This window comes from Oncorhynchus kisutch, linkage group LG11 (assembly GCF_002021735.2).
Source record: "Oncorhynchus kisutch isolate 150728-3 linkage group LG11, Okis_V2, whole genome shotgun sequence".
NCBI lineage: Eukaryota > Metazoa > Chordata > Actinopteri > Salmoniformes > Salmonidae > Oncorhynchus > Oncorhynchus kisutch.
Window position 1 is genome coordinate 74,896,279 of NC_034184.2, and position 20,548 is coordinate 74,916,826.

The 20,548-nt window shown below is 45.6% G+C and overlaps 1 protein-coding gene across 1 annotated transcript in view; it reads right to left on the minus strand.

The window, feature by feature from the left end:
* Positions 1-20,548, minus strand: part of LOC109900139 (D(3) dopamine receptor-like) — a 44,594-nt gene that overhangs the window by 7,605 nt on the left and 16,441 nt on the right. Inside the window, exons 3-6 of the mRNA XM_031835024.1 lie at positions 19,302-19,438; positions 17,326-17,522; positions 14,114-14,188; positions 8,816-9,182 (exon numbers count right to left, since the gene is read on the minus strand). Coding sequence (XP_031690884.1) covers positions 8,816-9,182; positions 14,114-14,188; positions 17,326-17,522; positions 19,302-19,438 — 776 coding nt within the window. The remainder of the gene's footprint in view (positions 1-8,815; positions 9,183-14,113; positions 14,189-17,325; positions 17,523-19,301; positions 19,439-20,548) is intronic.

Consider the following 20,548-nt stretch of genomic DNA (forward strand, 5'->3'; position numbering starts at 1 on the left):
CGCTCACTTTGCCGAATTCAGCGTCAATTGCGCTGCTTTCGTGTCCGGTTTACAGCGCGCAGCAGAGGGAAAGTGTACAGACACATGCCCGTCGTAACAAGGCTACTAAACGTGTGTGAGGCTGAGGACATCTGCTGTGTGTGTGTGTGTGTGACGTTTCAACTTTCGGTCCGGTAGAAGATTCGGTCAGTGCTATTAGTGATGAGATGATACAGCGCACTGACTGGCTCATGTGTGTGGGTCTGGGAGGAGGAGTGTGTGTGCGTGTGTGTGGCGATGCACTGCCATTTGGCGTGCAGTACTTTGGCAGTGCTTGCTGTGACTTGTAGTGCAGCGCAACGCGGGCGGTAGGCATGGAAGCGGGCCGAGCTGAATTGACAACAAATCATTGCTCAGACTGAATAGAAATAGAAATGTGTCACCTGCCGGATCCGGCTTTGGGGCCATGTGTTTAGGGTTGGGGAGGGGGGTTCTTAGAGGGCTGGGGGGAGGGAGTGATTAGGGTAGTGGGCTGGGGGGGGGGGGGGGGGTTCTTAGAGGGCTGGGGGGAGGGAGTGATTAGGGTAGTGGGCTGGGGGGGGGTCCTTAGAGAGCTGGGGGGTGGGAGTGCTTAGGGTAGTGGGCTGGGGGGATCTTAGAGAGCTGGGGGAGGGAGCGCTTAGAGGGTAGAGGGCTGGGGCAAGGCTAAGGGTCGATGTGGAATTTAGAAAGTGTCTCCCCCACAGTTCAAAGACCAATCCAATTCTCTCTTGGAAAGAGAAGCTTGGGAGTGTGTGAGGCTGAGGACATCTGCTCTGCGTGTGTGTGTGTGTGTGTGTGTGTGTGTGTGTGTGTGTGTGTGTGTGTGTGTGTGTGCGTGTGTGTGTGTGTGTGTGTGTGTGTGTGTGTGTGTGTGTGTGTGTGTGTGTGTGTGTGTGTGTGTGTGTGTGTGTGTGTGTGTGTGTGTGTGTGTGTGTGTGTGTGTGAGAGAGAGAGAGAGATTCCTCTGTCTCATTAAGTAGACACCTCTGATTAGCTTCAGTGTCACTCAGTAGGGCCTGGACTCACCAACATGTCAGCTCCCACAGTGAACAGCCTGGACTCACCAATGTCAGCTCCACAGTGACAGCCTGGACTCACCAACATGTCAGCTCCCACAGTGAACAGCCTGGACTCACCAACATGTCAGCTCCCACAGTGAACAGCCTGGACTCACCAACATGTCAGCTCCCACAGTGAACAGCCTGGACTCACCAACATGTCAGCTCCCACAGTGAACAGCCTGGCCTGGACTCACCAACATGTCAGCTCCCACAGTGAACAGCCTGGACTCACCAACATGTCAGCTCCCACAGTGAACAGCCTGGACTCACCAACATGTCAGCTCCCACAGTGAACAGCCTGGACTCACCAACATGTCAGCTCCCACAGTGAACAGCCTGGACCAATGGCCGTCAACACCACCGCTAATCATTACAGTATGTGTGTGTGTGTGAAAAAGAGATGTTTGGTAGCAGGTGTTTGGTCTCATAGAGTGGATATCTATCTTTGGATCCACCCATCCAATTTACATTTGAGCTTTCCAATGGTTTGTTCTGATTGACTAAAGACTCACCTACGCTGCAGACTAACTAGTGCTAGGCTCCCAGCAGTGAAGAGAATGAATTGTAACTGATATCCCACATAGGCAATATATTGGCTTTGTAGTGCACTGCAGACATTGTTCTATTGTGTTGTGGAGTATAATGGTGTTATAATGGTGGTAATAGATCTGTGAGGGAAAGTGATTCTGTCCTCTGTCTCCCATGGCCATAACCTCATTATTGTACAACAGTGTTCACAGTCTATCATCCCTGTTGAAATAGAAGGACTGAAAACACCATCGTTGTGTCATAAAACCATGAAAAGTAGTGCACCTAAACTGAGATCTAGTGTGATGATACAATGAATGTACTTCAAAACAGAATGGAGGTACTCTGAAACACCCGGAGTGGCTCTTCAATCTGAATCATTGTGTTTTTTTTAGGGTGTTGTGACCCTCTCTGGTGTTTCAGTGCCAAAACACTCAAATAAATGTCTCTCATACAATCCAAGGCTTTGAAATTGCATTTGATTCATGTCATAAATATTGATTGATTGTAAATATGGAATGTTCTGTCAATATTTCCATTAAGATTCTAAAGAAGACCCTGGGGATGTATACTTTTCCTAAGGTAGACTTTGGCACTAATTATAGGCTACAGTTTCCAGGCAACTGTGAGATTATAAATCATGTCACCATCAACATGTTTAGGGCTATGTAAGTCATAGTAGGGGTAACATTGATAAAGTGGGTCCTCATCACTGGTATTCTTGTGAGAAGTGAGAAGGTGGATGTGAACTCGGTTAGCCTGCTTGTCAAAACCCCGCCTTAGTCCACTCAGCCTGTCTTCTAGGTTCAGCACAACTAAACCGTTGTGTTGAACCACACTCGTTACACTGAGCACATGGCGCCTCATTCAGACTTGACATAAGTAGACTTAACATGGACTGAATAAATGTTTTAATAAAGTCCATTTTTATCTATTTATTCATTCCACGTTAAATCAACTTATCTCAAGTTTGAAAAGGGCCTAGGGAGAATTTTCATTTGTGAAATTCACCCTTTATTTTTTCAGACCTTCATATCAGAAGACAAATGTATAGATTTAAGGCAAAATGTGAACTTCAGACATTGTGCTCCTGTAGTGTTCAGAATTCCCCCCAGTCTGAGGCATGGAGGAAGATGGAGGGCATTCCCGGCAGGTTTGCCCTCAAATCAAATCAAATCAAATTTATTTATATAGCCCTTCGTACATCAGCTGATATCTCAAAGTGCTGTACAGAAACCCAGCCTAAAACCCCAAACAGCAAGCAATGCAGGTGTAGAAGCACGGTGGCTAGGAAAAACTCCCTAGAAAGGCCAATACCTAGGAAGAAACCTAGAGAGGAACCAGGCTATGTGGGGTGGCCAGTCCTCTTCTGGCTGTGCCGGGTGGAGATTATAACAGAACATGGTCAAGATGTTCAATGTTCATAAATGACCAGCATGGTCAAATAATAATAAGGCAGAACAGTTGAAACTAGAGCAGCAGCACAGTCAGGTGGAAGTTGAAACTGGAGCAGCAGCATGGCCAGGTAGACTGGGGACAGCAAGGAGTCATCATGTCAGGTAGTCCTGGGGCATGGTCCTAGGGCTCAGGTCAGTTGAAACTGGAACAGCAGCATGGCCAGGTGGACTGGGGACAGCAAGGAGTCATCATGTCAGGTAGTCCTGGGGCATGGTCCTAGGGCTCAGGTCCTCCGAGAGAGAGAAAGAAAGAGAGAAGGAGAGAATTAGAGAACGCACACTTCGATTCACACAGGGCACCGAATAGGACAGGAGAAGTACTCCAGATATAACAAACTGACCCCAGCCCCCCGACACATAAACTACTGCAGCATAAATACTGGAGGCTGAGACAGGAGGGGTCAGGAGACACTGTGGCCCCATCCGAGGACACCCCCGGACAGGGCCAAACAGGAAGGATATAACCCCACCCACTTTGCCAAAGCACAGCCCCCACACCACTAGAGGGATATCTTCAACCACCAACTTACCATCCTGAGACAAGGCTGAGTATAGCCCACAAAGATCTCCGCCACGGCACAACCCAAGGGGGGGGGCGCCAACCCAGACAGGATGACCACAACAGTGAATCAACCCACTCAGGTGACGCACCCCCTCCAGGGACGGCATGAGAGAGCCCCAGCAAGCCAGTGACTCAGCCCCTGTAATAGGGTTAGAGGCAGAGAATCCCAGTGGAAAGAGGGGAACCGGCCAGGCAGAGACAGCAAGGGCGGTTCGTTGCTCCAGAGCCTTTCCGTTCACCTTCCCACTCCTGGGCCAGACTACACTCAATCATATGACCCACTGAAGAGATGAGTCTTCAGTAAAGACTTAAAGGTTGAGACCGAGTTTGCGTCTCTGACATGGGTAGGCAGACCGTTCCATAAAAATGGAGCTCTATAGGAGAAAGCCCTGCCTCCAGCTGTTTGCTTAGAAATTCTAGGGACAATTAGGAGGCCTGCGTCTTGTGACCGTAGCGTAAGTATAGGTATGTACGGCAGGACCAAATCAGAGAGATAGGTAGGAGCAAGCCCATGTAATGCTTTGTAGGTTAGCAGTAAAACCTTGAAATCAGCCCTTGCTTTGACAGGAAGCCAGTGTAGAGAGGCTAGCACTGGAGTAATATGATCAAATTTTTTGGTTCTAGTCAGGATTCTAGCAGCCGTATTTAGCACTAACTGAAGTTTATTTAGTGCTTTATCCGGGTAGCCGGAAAATAGAGCATTGCAGTAGTCTAACCTAGAAGTGACAAAAGCATGGATTAATTTTTCTGCATCATTTTTGGACAGAAAGTTTCTGATTTTTGCAATGTTACGTAGATGGAAAAAAGCTGTCCTCGAAATGGTCTTGATATGTTCTTCAAAAGAGAGATCAGGGTCCAGAGTAACGCCGAGGTCCTTCACAGTTTTATTTTATACTTGACCATGCCCTCTAGCATGGTCAAGTATAAAAACAAGTTTGCAGGCACCTCCCCTGTATTTAGGTCCTTCACCAACTCAGACAGATGAGAGCACACCAAATGCTCAGCTGAAACAACCCAAGAAAGCATGGGTCAATGAAAACGTGAGAACAAAATGTTATCACATTGAAGAACGAAACAGAAAAGGAATTCAGTTAATAAAAACATTTGTTTTGTGTAACATTTCGGCCACACATGCTAATAGTCCAAGTAAAACAGCTACCTGGATTCATTGATCTGTTTTCTTTTTCTTTTCTATTAAATTGAACCTTTATTTAACCAGGTAGGCTAGTTGAGAACACCTTTATTTAACCAGGTAGGCTAGTTGAGAACACCTTTATTTAACCAGGTTGGCTAGTTGAGAACAAGTTCTCATTTACAACTGCGACCTGGCCAAGATAAAGCAAAGCAGTTTGGCACATACAACAACACAGAGTTACACATGGAATAAACAAACATACAATCAATAATACAGTAGAAAAATCTGTATACAGCATGTGCAAATGAGGTAGGATAAGAGAGGTAAGGCAATAAATAGGCCGTGGTGGCGGAGTAAATACAATATAGCAATTAAACACTGGAATGGTAGGATGTGCAGAAGATGAATGTGCAAGTTGAGATACTGGGATGCAAAGAAACAAGATAAATAAATACAGTATGGGGATGAGGAAGATTGGATGAGCTATTTACAGATGAGCTATGTACAGGTGCAGTGATCTGTGAGCTGCTCTGACAGGTCTTGGCGCTACTTGTGCTGTAGTTAACTGACACGTAATGTATTTGCACCTTCGTGCACTTTATTTTTTATGCAAACGAAGGCCTGCTTTTTAGTTAATACTAGCTTCGTGAGTTGTATCTACTGTTTTGATGTATACCCCACATGCTATATGCTAAACTAATTAGCCACTGCCATTTTAGCCTGCTCTAGCTTTGGACTACCGCATCCCACTTGACATTCATATTGATATCTTGACTCTATATTTGCATAGCTTAATCACGTATTATTTTTTACATATTGTTATTGATATTTAATAATTGTATTTGTATTGCAATGTATTAATATTATAGCATCCTAATGATGCATTCATGTACATTCATTATGGCTTGTCATTATTATTAGCCATCTCTGTTTCCCTGCAGAAAAACACCAGCTGGCCAATCCTAACCACAGCCAGGATCACAGACTAATGCCAACTCAACTGTCAACTGTCAATCATATCCTCTAACTCAACTGTACTGTGATTCAATTCATCTGTACAACCTTCCATGTATCATCACCTTAATATAAAGACTCAGGTCAGGACATTAGCATAATGGAGGATTGCATTGAGACGGGGCTGAAGTTTTGTATGACTGCTACTGCTAACATTAGCAGTCATTGCCTGTATTTTTTTATTCCATGAATGTGAAATATAATGCCACATTTCTGTTGATTTTGGAAGAATATGATAAATACAGTGCCTTGCGAAAGTATTCGGCCCCCTTGAACTTTGCGACCTTTTGCCACATTTAAGGCTTCAAACATAAAGATATAAAACTGTCTTTTTTTGTGAAGAATCAACAACAAGTGGGACACAATCATGAAGTGGAACGACATTTATTGGATATTTCAAACTTTTTTAACAAATCAAAAACAGAAAAATTGGGCGTGCAAAATTATTCAGCCCCTTTACTTTCAGTGCAGATCTCTGAATGATCCAATGTTGACCTAAATGACTAATGATGATAAATACAATCCACCTGTGTGTAATCAAGTCTCTGTATAAATGCACCTGCACTGTGATAGTCTCAGAGGTCCGTTAAAAGCGCAGAGAGCATCATGAAGAACAAGGAACACACCAGGCAGGTCCGAGATACTGTTGTGAAGAAGTTTAAAGCCGGGTTTGGATACAAAAAGATTTCCCAAGCTTTAAACATCCCAAGGAGCACTGTGCAAGCGATAATATTGAAATGGAAGGAGTATCAGACCACTGCAAATCTACCAAGACCTGGCCGTCCCTCTAAACTTTCAGCTCATACAAGGAGAAGACTGATCAGAGATGCAGCCAAGAGGCCCATGATCACTCTGGATGAACTGCAGAGATCTACAGCTGAGGTGGGAGACTCTGTCCATAGGACAACAATCAGTCGTATATTGCACAAATCTGGCCTTTATGGAAGAGTGGCAAGAAGAAAGCCATTTCTTAAAGATATCCATAAAAAGTGTTGTTTAAAGGTTGCCACAAGCCACCTGGGAGACACACCAAACATGTGGAAGAAGGTGCTCTGGTCAGATGAAACCAAAATTGAACTTTTTGGCAACAATGCAAAACGTTATGTTTGGCGTAAAAGCAACACAGCTCATCACCCTGAACCCACATCCCCACTGTCAAACATGGTGGTGGCAGCATCATGGTTTGGGCCTGCTTTTCTTCAGCAGGGACAGGGAAGATGGTTAAAATTGATGGGAAGATTGATGGAGCCAAATACAGGACCATTCTGGAAGAAAACCTGATTGAGTCTGCAAAAGACCTGAGACTGGGACGGAGATTTGTCTTCCAACAAGACAATGATCCAAAACATAAAGCAAAATCTACAATGGAATGGTTCAAAAATAAACATATCCAGGTGTTAGAATGGCCAAGTCAAAGTCCAGACCTGAATCCAAACGAGAATCTGTGGAAAGAACTGAAAACTGCTGTTCACAAATGCTCTCCATCCAACCTCACTGAGCTCGAGCTGTTTTGCAAGGAGGAATGGGAAAAAATGTCAGTCTCTCAATGTGCAAAACTGATAGAGACATACCCCAAGCGACTTACAGCTGTAATCGCAGCAAAAGGTGGCGCTACAAAGTATTAACTTAAGGGGGCTGAATAATTTTGCACGCCCAATTTTTCAGTTTTTGATTTGTTAAAAAAGTTTGAAATATCCAATAAATGTCGTTCCACTTCATGATTGTGTCCCACTTGTTGTTGATTCTTCACAAAAAAATACAGTTTTATATCTTTATGTTTGAAGCCTGAAATGTGGCAAAAGGTCGCAAAGTTCAAGGGGGCCGAATACTTTCGCAAGGCACTGTACCTTACAGATCAATGTAAAAATCTTAAAGACCTGTTCATGTTTTGTTGTCATTTGATCATTTGCAAATAAGAAAGCATTTGAAGTTTCAATCTCGTCTTGAAAAACACATTTTGTACTCATTATTATCCTGGACAAACTTATTAACAAAACTGTATTTTCTTGTGTCATTTGTTTGAGCATAATACTGTCCACTTGACCGTTTAGAATTACTGATGAGGCTTTTATCAGCACAACATATTTGAGCACAGGGACTCCCATTCACAGTATTTGGAAACACCAGAAGAAGGGGTCTAATTCTGCACGAGACAGGACTCGAAATGCCAGTGTCAACCTTTTCTGCCTTTGTGTTCCCAGTCCCTGGCAAGGTGTTGCGCAACTCTTGATTAAGTGGTGTTACAACACACCATGTCATGTTTCAGAACCCCTCAGGATGAATGTTTCAGAACCCCTCAGGATGAATGTTTCAGAACCCCTCAGGATGAATGTTTCAGAACCCCTCAGGATGAATGTTTCAGAACCCCTCAGGATGAATGTTTCAGAACCCCTCAGGATGAATGTTTCAGAACCCCTCACGATGAATGTTTCAGAACAACTCAGGATGAATGTTTCAGAACCCCTCAGGATGAATGTTTCAGAACCCCTCAGGATGAATATTTCAGAACACCTTAAAGCTGTCTCAGAATCACGTGTTTCAATACTCCAGCCAAGTCAAGGTTTTGTTTCTAAGGTGGTGGCAGCTCAGTTGCCACTAGTTGTTGTGTTATAGAGCACTTCATTTTAACAGTGCACTAACATTTGACCTTTTTATTTCAAAAAAAGACATAGTCACTCACTAGATCCCTAAAGTGCATTCCATCAATGCACATCACAAGAGGTTGGTGGCACCTTAAATGGGGAGGATGGGCTCTGGGTAAATACTGCCCTGGAATGGTATCAAACACATGGTTTCCATGCCATTCCATTTGCTCTGTTCCGGCCATTATTATGAGCCGTTCTCCCCTCAGCAGCCTCACTGATGCACATGTAATGTACTTTAGCAATAGCTTAACTATTTTTTTTCTATGTTCTACGAATTACTGGTCCATTCTCATGGTCAACGTGTTCTCAGTCAAATCACATGGTAGAGTTAATAGAGCTAAGAACATTATACAGATGGTGATAGGCCTAATACAAACAGTAGAGCTACTCACCAAGCACAATGGCCAGCATCTGCGTAGCCTTCTTCTCCCTGTTCTGCATGCTCCTGACTCGATGTTGTTGTTGGCTGTTCAGGGACTGGGAGTGGGGAGCGGGACGGAGTGCCGTGTGAATGCGTCCATTGGACAGCTCCTTGACCTCGCAGCTCCTCCGCACAGGAATACGCTCTTTCGCTTTGGCCACCTCTTCCTCGGCGCGGTCGTGCTCAGTGCGGCCGCAGGAGGCGTGGCTGATGCTGCAGTAGTTCTGGATGTCCACCGGGGGCAGCAGTGTGTTCTCCACAGGGGCCGTCCGGGGACGCTTACGCCGCAGACACCCAGACAGGAGGTGAGCTTTAGGGGGCCCTGCCGGCTCTATACTCTCCTGAAAGGAACACAGTCAGTCACATTGGAAGGTGCTGAGCAATGCCCTTACTGTTGATCTGGTCCATAGGCAAGAATTATTTTTTATTTTTTATTTCACCTTTATTTAACCAGGTAGGCAAGTTGAGAACAAGTTCTCATTTACAACTGCGACCTGGCCAAGATAAAGCAAAGCCGTTCGACACATATAACAACACAGAGTTACACATGGAGTAAAACAAACATACAGTCAATAATACAGTAGAAAAATAAGTCTATATACAATGTGAGCCAATGAGGTGAGATAAGGGAGGTAAAGGCAATAAATAGGCCATGGTGGCGAAGTAAATACAATATAGCAATTAAAACACTGGAATGGTAGATTTGACAGTAGATGAGTGTGCAAAGTAGAAATAGTGGGGTGCAAAGGAGCAAAATAAATAAATATAGTAGGGGAAGAGGTAGTTGTTTGGGCTATTTAGAGATGGGCTATGTACAGGTGCAGTGATCTGTGAGCTGCTCTGACAGCTGGTGATTAAAGCTAGTGAGGGAGATAATTGTTTCCAGTTTCAGAGATTTTTGTAGTTTGTTCCAGTCATTGGCAGCAGAGAACTGGAATGAGAGGCAGCCAAAGGAGGAATTGGCTTTGGGGGGGACAAGTGAGATATACCTGCTGGAACGCATGCTACAGGTGGGTGCAGCTATGGTGACCAGCGAGCAAGGATAAGGCGGGACTTTACCTAGCAGGGTCTTGTACATGACCTGGAGCTAGTGGGTTTGGCGACGAGTATGAAGCGAGGGCCAGCCAACGAGAACGTACAGGTCGCAGTGGTGGGTAGTATATGGGGCTTTGGTGACAAAACGGATGGCATTGTGATAGACTGCAACCAATTTGTTGAGTAGAGTGTTGGAGGCTATTTTTTAAATGACATCGCCAAAGTCGAGGATCGGTAAGATGGTCAGTTTTACGAGGGTATGTTTGGCAGCATGAGTGAAGGATGCTTTGTTGCGAAATAGGAAGCCAATTCTAGATTTAACTTTGGATTGGAGATGTTTTATGTGAGTCTGGAAGGAGAGTTTACAGTCTAACCAGACACCTAGGTATTTGTAGTTGTCCACATATTCTAAGTAAGAACCGTCCAGAGTAGTGATGCTGGACGGGCGGGCAGGTGCAGGCAGCGATCGGTTGAAGAGCATGCATTTAGTTTGACTTGTACTTAAGAGCAGTTGGAGGCCACGGAAGGAGAGTTGTATGGCATTGAAGCTCGTCTGGAGGGTTGTTAACACAGTGTCCAAAGAAGTGTCAGAAGTATACAGAATGGTGTCGTCTGCGTAGAGGTGCATCAGAGACTCACCAGCAGCAAGAGCGACATCATTGATATATACAGAGAAGAAAGTCATAGGCAGGAATACTGTTGATCTGGTCCCTAGACAACCTTACCGTTGATTAAATCAAGTCAAATTTTATTTGTCACATGCGCCGAATACAACAGGTGTAGACTTTACAGGGAAATGCTTACTTACAAGCCTTTAACCAACAATGCAGTTTTAAGAAAATACCTAAAAAAAAGTAAGAGCTAAGAATAACAAATAATTAAAGAGCAGCAGTAAAATAACAATAGTGGGGCTATATACTGGGGGTACCGCTACAGAGTCAATGTGCTGGGGCACCGGTGTCGAGGTAATATGTACATGTAGATAGAGTTTTTAAATGACTATGCAGCATAGAAGGGCGGGTTGGGGGGGGGGGCAATGCAAATAGCCTGGGTAGCCATTTGATTAGATGTTCAGGAGTCTTATGGCTTGGGGGTAGAAGCTGTTTAGAAGCCTCTTAGACCTAGACTTGGCCCTCCGGTACCGCTTGCCATGTGATAGCAGAGAGAACAGTCTATGACTAGGGTAGTTGGAGTCTTTGACCATTTTTAGGGCCTTCCTCTGACACCACCTTGTATAGAGGTCCTGGATGGCAGGAAGCTTGGTGACACCGCCTGGTATAGAGGTCCTGGATGGCAGGAAGCTTGGCGTACGCACTACCCTCTGTAGTGCCTTGCGGTCTGAGGCCGAGCAGTTGCCATACCAGGCAGTGATGCAACCCTTAGGATGCTTTCGATGGTGCAGCTGTAAAACCTTTTGAGGATCTGAGGACCCATGCCAAATCTTTTCAGTCTCCCGAGGGGGAATAGGTTTTGTCGTGCCCTCTTCATGACTGTCTTGGTGTGCTTGGACCGTGTTAGTTTGTTGGTGATGTGGACGCCAAGGAACTTGAAGCGCTCACCCTGCTCCACTACAGCCCCGTAGATGAAAATGGGTGTGTGCTCGTCCTTCTTTTCCTTTAGTCAAACAATCAACTCCTTTGTCTTGATCACATTGAGGGAGAGGTTGTTGTCCTTGCACCACACGGTCAGGTCTCTGACCTCCTCCCTATAGGCTGTCTCATCGTTGTCGGTGACCCACTGTTGTGTCATCGGCAAACTTAATGATGGTGTTGGAGTCGAGCCTGGCCGTGCAGTCATGAGTGAACAGGGAGTACAGGAGGGGACTGAGCACGCACCCCTGAGGGGCCCCTGTGTTGAGGATCAGTGTGGCGGTTGTGTTGTTCACCTACCCTTACCCCCTGGGGACGGCCTGCCAGGTAGTCCAGGATCCAGTTGCAGAGGGAGGTGTTTAGTCCCAGGGTGCTTATCTTAGTGATGAGCTTTGAGAGTACTACGGCGGTGAACGCTGAGCTGTAGTCAATGAATAGCATTCTCACATTGGTGTTCCTTTTGTCCAGGTGGGAAAGGGCAGTGTGGAGTGCAATAGAGATTGCATCATCTGTGGATCTGTTGGGGCGGTATGCAAATTGGAGTGGGTTTAGGGTTTCTGGGATAAGGGTGTTGATGTGAGCCATGACCAGCCTTTCAAAGAACTTCATGGCTACAGACGTGAGTGCTACGGGTCGATAGTCATTTAGGCAGGTTACATTAGTGTTATTGGGCACAGGGACTATGGTGGTCTGCTTGAAACATGTTAGTATTAAAGACTCAGACAGAGAGAGGTTGAAAATGTCTGTGACGACACTTTCCAGTTGGTCAGCACATGCTCGGAGTACATGTCCTGGTACTTAATGTTGACCTGTTTAAAGGTCTTACTGGTTGCGGAGAGCAGTCGTCCGGAACAGCTGATGCTTTCATGCATGTTTCAGTGTTACTTGCCTTGAAGCGAGCATAGAAGTTATTTAGCTCGCCTGGTAGGCTCGTGTCACTGGGCAGCTCGCGGCTGTGCTTTCCTTTGTAGTCTGTAATAGTTTGCAAGCCCTGCCACATCAGGACGAGTGTCGGAGCCGGTGTAGTACAATTCAATCTTAGTCGTGTATTGAAGCTTTGCCTGTTTGATTGTTTTTATCGGAGGGTATAGCCGGATTTCTTATAAGCTTCCGGGTTAGAGTCCTGCTCATTGAAAGCGGCAGCTCTACTCTTTAGCTCAGTGCGAATGTTGCCTGTAATCCATGGCATCTGGTATGTATGTACAGTCACTGTGGGAACGACGTCATTGATGCACTTATTGATGAAGCCAGTGACTGAGGTGGTGTATTCCTCAATGCCATCAGAGGAATCCCAGAACATATTCCCGTCTGTGCTAGCAAAATAGTCCTGTAGTTTAACATCTGCTTCATCTGATCACTTTTTTATAGACCGAGTGACTGGTGCTTCCTGCTTTCATTTTTGCTTGTAAGCAGGAATCCAGAGGATAGAATTATGGTCAGATTTGCCAAATGGCACCCCGATCTCTTTCAGCGAAATCTCAGTTTCTTTCTCCAGCAAATGACGAGGATGAGGGCCTGTTCAGGTTTTTGAAGTATATCCTTCCTGACTCATTAAAGGAGAACATTTCTTAGTCTAATTCTTGGTGAGTAATCGCTGTTCTGATGTACAGAAGTTCTTTCCATAAGAGACGGTAGCAGAAACATACAAAATAAGTTACAAACAATGTGAAAAAAGTAACAAAATAGCATGGTTGGTTAAGAGCCGATAAAACGTCAGTCATCCTCTCCGGCGCCATCTTTGCCATGATCTGGTCCATAGACAACCATAATGTTGATCAGGGCCCGGTTTTCCAAAAGCATCTTAAGGTTAAGTTCATTTTATAGGTTCTAAGATTAACTTAACATTAAGATGCTTTTGGGAAACCGGCCCTGGTCCAAAGACAACCCCTTGCCTGAAATTTAGATGCAGCTGTTCGCTTTCATATTTCCTCTATAATAAGGGATTGATTCAGACCTGGGACACCAGCTGACCCGACTCTCTGAAATTTATTCATGATTCCACATGTCTCTGTCCTGATCTCCGCCCCACCAATGTCAGGGACCCCGCCCCTTCCTGGTTCACTGCTTCTTCCTTCCTGTTCCTCATGTTTCCGCCTGTCAGTCTAAACTTGCGTATAACAGCCGAGCCTCGCAGCCCTGTTTACAGGGGGGAATTAAAGCTTGTCATTTGCTCCATCTTTGATGTCTCGCAGCCCTTTGGATTGGTGTGACAAATAAACATCCAGAGCCTGCGAGTTTAGTGGCAGTGAGGCGAGGAGAGGAGCCCGGTATCAGAATTAAGACTTTCAGCTCCCTCACAGCCCGGGGGCTAGCACAGACTAATGACATGGGCACACGCAGGCACACACACGCCCACCCACACACACTCAAGTCATCCAAAAACTCAGGTTTATCTATCTATGTATCTGTTTCTATTAATCTCCAGTACTCTACCTCATACTTTCCAACACACTGTAAACACAGGAATTTACAAAGGCACACACACACACACAAACACACACACACACACACACACACACACACACACACACACACACACACACACACACACACACACACACACACACACACACACACACACACACACACACACACACACACACACACACACACACACACACACACACACACACACACACACACACACCTCTTACCACTTTGATCCTAATGGGGGACAGGTCTCTGTTCTCCTTGGGGGACTCCTCCTTCAGACACTTTTCCTGGGAGAGAGAGATGAATGGAGAGACAGGGATTGAGAGAGAGATACAAATGATGACTGACTCATCCTTCAACAGGTAAACACACATGAGGCAAGAGAGAGGGAGAGAGAGATGGGGAGAGGAGGGAGAAAGGGGTGGCAGAGAGGAAATATCACACCTGACTCACCCTTCAAAAGGTAAACAACTTTCTTCCAGCAGTCAGCACCCTCCCATCCCCCCACCCATCCATCCACCCACCCACCCATCCATCCACCCATCCATCTAGTAGCTGTTAACTAAACCGCCTGTGTCACAGGGCCCTCCAACAACTTAAACCGGATTCTCAATATCTTTGCCTGCTGTGTTGCTGATGATCTTGAGGTAAACTCTGCTTGACTCTAATAAAATTAGAAGATGAGAAAAAAATCGACATTCTTTAATGCTAAAATAAACAGGGTCTCTTGTCTCCATATCAAATGTTGCTCCAGTTAGCTGGAACTAACCCCCGTTCTAACATTCCCAAACAGCACTCTACTCTGTTAGTTCCCTCATCCCAGATTTCTCCTGACTACACAACCATCCCATAATGAATATGATCCAAACCTGGGCTTAAAGACTGGAAATGATCCCACAATCCGCCACTCAAATTAAGGATGCATGTCACTAATACAATCCTAGTTATTTGACTTCCCTCCAGATGGTGTTGCTTGGTAACTAAGACAATTATCTGGTAACAATTGGCACTTTTTGGAAGTAAAAATAATTTAATGGCCTATTTTACTGAATCCCAAATAACAAAATAGTCATTTGTTTAGAATTATCATGTAATTACCATTTGTTTGACAATGTGATTTACATTGAAAAAAATATAAACGCAACATAAAGTTTTGGTCCCATGTTTCATGAGCACAGAGTAATGACATGGACGCACGCAGGCCAGCCCGCCTGCAGGTGCACCTTGTGCTGGGGACAATAAAAGGTCACTTTGAAATTAGCAGGTTTGTCACACAACACAATGCCACAGATGTCTCAAGTTTTGAGGGAATGCAGGAATGTCCATCAGAGCTGTTGCCAGATAATTGAATGTTAATTTCTCTACCATAAACTGCCTCCAACGTCGTTTTAGAGAATTTGGCAGTACGGCCTCACAACCTCAGACCATGTGTAACCATGCCAGCCCAGGAACACCACATGCGTTTTCTCAAGCCCTTTTGTGGGAGAAAACTCATTCTGATTGGCTGGGCCTGGCTCCTCAGTGGGTGGGCCTTGCTCCCAAGTGGGTGGGCCTATGCCCTCCAAGGCCCACCAGTGGCTGCACCCTTGCTCAGTCATGTGAAATCCATATACTAGGGTCTAATGAATTAATTTCCATTGACTGATTTTCTGATATGAACTATACCTCAGTAAAATCTTGAAATTGTTGCATGTTGCATGTTGCGTTTATGTTTTTGTTATTAAGTATAGGTCAAAAATGGACTGTAACATAGTGTGTCCTACAATCTTTCCACCTGCTCCCATCACATCATGGACATGACCTTAGTCACCTCTAGTGCAACGTAAATGACCCTGAAACCTCTAGTGCAACGTAAATGACCCTGAAACCTCTAGTGCAAAGTAAATGACCCTGAAACCTCTAGTGTAACGGAAATGACCCTGAAACCTCGGGTGTAATGGAAATTACCCTGAAACCTCGAGTGTAACGGAAATGACCCTGAAACCTCGGGTGTAACGGAAATGACCCCGAAACCTCGGGTGTAACGGAAATGACCCCGAAACCTTGGGTGTAACGGAAATGACCCTGAAACCTCGGGTGTAACGGAAATGACCCTGAAACCTCGGGTGTAACGGAAATGACCCTGAAACCTCGGGTGTAACGGAAATTACCCTGAAACCTCGAGTGTAACGGAAATGACCCTGAAACCTCGGGTGTAACGGAAATTACCCCGAAACCTCGGGTGTAACGGAAATGACCCCGAAACCTTGGGTGTAACGGAAATGACCCTGAAACCTCGGGTGTACCGGAAATGACCCCGAATCCTCGGGTGTAATGGAAATGACCCTGAAACCTCGAGTGTAACGGAAATGACCCTGAAACCTTGGGTGTAACGGAAATGACCCTGAAACCTTGGGTGTAACGGAAATGACCCTGAAACCTTGGGTGTAACGGAAATGACCCTGAAACCTCGGGTGTAACGGAAATGACCCTGAAAACTCGGGTGTAACGGAAATGACCCTGAAACCTTGAGTGTAATGGAAATGACCCTGAATCCTCGAGTGTAACGGAAATTACCCTGAAACCTCGGGTGTAACGGAAATTACCCTGAAACCTCGGGTGTAACGGAAATGACCCTGAAACCTCGGGTGTAACGGAAATGACCCTGAAACCTCGAGTGTAACGGAAATGATCCTGAAACCTCGAGTGTAACGGAAATTACCCTGAAACCTCGAGTGTAACAGAAATGACCCTGAAATGACCCTGCAATGATCAAAGAAACTCCCCAAGCCTATGGCTCCTCAGATCCAACATTATCATATAATCTGAACTGAGCCTGTTCAACTCTCACATCACAGATACATTCCCATATCTACATCAGATGGAGCCAGGTCACCTAGACAGCAGAGCGGAGCTCACAGCAGCTCCTTGGAGAGGTTTTATCATTGTCACTCCTGTAACTATGCCAACCTAATATCTGGATAATCGCCTCACTCTGTTTCCATGGCAATTGTGCACGTTTTATAGAATGGTGGTGGACATTGACATCACCATGACAGATGCCACTTGTGACATTGGCTATTCATGAGTGAAATGTTGATGTGAGCGTGCAGGTTTGATTATTTATTTTTCCATGTCACATTGAGCTTGCTATCTCTTCTATAAGGAAATCCTTACATTTGACATTTTACCAGACGCTCTTATCCAGAACGACTTACAGGAACAATTAGGGTTACGTGCCTTGCTCAAGGGCACATTGGCAGATTTTTCATCTAGTTGGCTTGGTGATTCGAACCGGCGACCTTTTGGTTACAGGCCCAACACTCTTAACTGCTAGGCTGATGCATGCATATGTGTTTGTATGTGTGTGTTGTATGAGAGTGAATGCACTCACTTCCATATTCATTTGCACAGTCACTGTGGGACCATATGACTGTGTTCTCACCGCGGAGGGCTGGGTCGAACCTGGCTGGACCTTCCCGCTGCTGCCCTGGCGGATGGCAATCCTCTTCCTCCTCTTCCTGAGGAAGACGTAGATGCGGATGTACACCAGCAGGGTGACGATGAAGGGCAGGTAGAAGGACACCACCGACGAGTAGATGACAAAGTCAGGGTTGGAGATGGAGCACACCGTCGGGTCGTCTGAGAGAAGACGAAGAAAACCACTATGTTCAAATGACTAAACAATACACATCAACAACACGTCTCTTTTCAGCACCGCTCGTACGGCCAACTAGCAAGATAACTGTAGTAAGTGTTATCTGTTATTTCCCACACTTAATTTAAAAATGTTTGATACACATTGGTAAAATGCTACCTGCTCAAACCAGGTAACATTGACACATTTTGTTAAATCTCCACTTAAATCCATGGGTTGAGAAGCCTTCCATATTCTGAAAATTGGCCTGTTTCTATAAGTGGCATTGACCCCTTGTTGTGGAGTATGCAAATTGCATGTTAGCTCTGTGTTCATTTGGACGTGATTGAACACTGTTTGCTCTAGATTAATAGTGCATGATTCACCCCACAAGGACCCTAGGAGGGTGACTGACTGACTAAGACTGGAGCTCCTCTCTTTCCCAGCCTAGTACTACTACCAAACCCTGACTGGAGGTCCTCTCCTTCCCAGCCTAGTACTACTACCAAACCCTGACTGGAGGTCCTCTCCTTCCCAGCCTAGTACTACTACCAAACCCTGACTGGAGGTCCTCTCCTTCCCAGCCTAGTACTACTACCAAACCCTGACTGGAGGTCCTCTCCTTCCCAGCCTAGTAATACTACCAAACCCTGACTGGAGGTCCTCTCCTTCCCAGCCTAGTACTACTACCAAACCCTGACTGGAGGTCCTCTCCTTCCCAGCCTAGTACTACTACCAAACCCTGACTGGAGGTCCTCTCCTTCCCAGCCTAGTACTACTACCAAACCCTGACTGGAGGTCCTCTCCTTCCCAACCTAGTACTACTACCAAACCCTGACTGGAGCTCCTCTCTTTCCCAGCCTAGTACTACTACCAAACCCTGACTGGAGGTCCTCTCCTTCCCAGCCTAGTACTACTACCAAACCCTGACTGGAGGTCCTCTCCTTCCCAGCCTAGTACTACTACCAAACCCTGACTGGAGCTCCTCTCTTTCCCAGCCTAGTACTACTACCAAACCCTGACTGGAGGTCTTCTCCTTCCCAGCCTAGTACTACTACCAAACCCTGACTGGAGGTCCTCTCCTTCCCAACCTAGTACTACTACCAAACCCTGACTGGAGGTCTTCTCCTTCCCAGCCTAGTACTACTACCAAACCCTACTGGAGGTCCTCTCCTTCCCAGCCTAGTACTACTACCAAACCCTGACTGGAGGTCCTCACCTTCCCAACCTAGTACTACTACCAAACCCTGACTGGAGGTCCTCTCCTTCCCAGCCTAGTACTACTACCAAACCCTGACTGGAGCTAAGCAAGTCCCCTGTTCTGGTGTAGTTCACCTGTGGGGTTTAATATCTCACCTGTTCTTCACCTGTGAAGTCTAATATCTCACCTGTTCTGTGGTGTCTGTATAGCAGTATCGAACAGAATTCTGCTTCCATTACCTAATCTTTGAAGGTGTGTCTCATCTGTTCCGTTGACTGTTGCCTATTCCAAAATCCGTCTCAATAGCCACAACGGCCTCAACATGTCCTGTAGATGTCTAAAAGGACTGGATGGGCGAAAGCAATGTGGTGGTAACACTCCCATGCCAACCAAAGGGTTTGGTGGCGCAGCTACCATATTATACCCATCCGATCCTTCCAGATCTATGAGGAAGTAGTACAGGGTTATAGGGCCTTGCTGGCTAGGGGTTCATTTCAAACTGGGCATCCATCTCATCTACATTGGCGTGTCTGACATGTGCAAGGGGGTGTGGGTGCGTCTCACCTGTACTCACGTGTCTCACCTGATGTGTTGAATCCGAACAGAAGGGGGCAGGAGACAGCGAAGGCCAGGATCCACACTGTCGCGATCATGGCCGAGACCCGCATCCTGGAGCTGTGTGTGGTGTTGTAGAGGACAGGCATCACCACCGCTGTGTACCTGGACATGGCTCACACAGACAATTTGTAAGAGGGAGAAGCCAAAGAAGTTGGAAAGTTAGAGGAAGAAACAAAAGGGGGAGAAAAAAAGTTTGTAAAAGACAGACACCCAAAAAAATGTGATAAATTAGAAAGAGAAGAAAGCACTAAGACTGTGATGTCAAGACCCACAATGGAACAGCAAACAAAGCTCTTTTATATTGAAACTGTTTCGCAATTACTCAATTCGACTATTCAGCAATATGACCAGTAAATCTTTGATTAAAACCTGTATCAACCTTGTGTTATATGCCAATAATGCGTAATGAGCATGTGCAAACAGAGAGAGTAGAGGCGGTGACAGAGAGGGAACAGTAATTAGGGGGCACACCGATTCAGGCACTGATGAGACAACATGTTTCACTACAACCAGCCTACTGCCATCACCATTGTTTAACCACATCAAAGTAATTATACATTTTCTTCTCACGCCGAACGTAAAGGGGTGAGGAATAAAGGCCAATGGAAAGGGGGATACCTAGTCATTTGTACAACTGAATGCATTCAACTAAAATGTGTCTTCCACATTTAACCCAATCCCTCTGTGTAACGGATTTCCTCCTCTTCGTCTGAGGAGGAGTAAGGATCGGACCAAAGCGCAGCGTGGTATATGTTCTTGATGTAATCTTTAATGAAACGAACTGAACACTGAAATACAAAACAATAAAGTGAACGAACGAAAACCGAAACAGTACCGTGTGGACCAAACACTCACACGGAAAACAAACATCCACAAACCAAAAGTGAAACCCAGGCTACCTAAGTATGATTCTCAATCAGAGACAACTAACACCTGCCTCTGATTGAGAACCATACTAGGCCGAACACAAAAACCAACATAGAAAAACAAACAGACTGCCCACCCCAACTCACACCCTGACCATACTAAAACAAACAGACTGCCCACCCCAACTCACGCCCTGACCATACTAAAACAAACAGACTGCCCACCCCAACTCACGCCCTGACCATACTAAAACAAACAGACTGCCCACCCCAACTCACGCTCTGACCATACTAAAACAAACAGACTGCCCACCCCAACTCACACCCTGACCATACTAAAACAAAC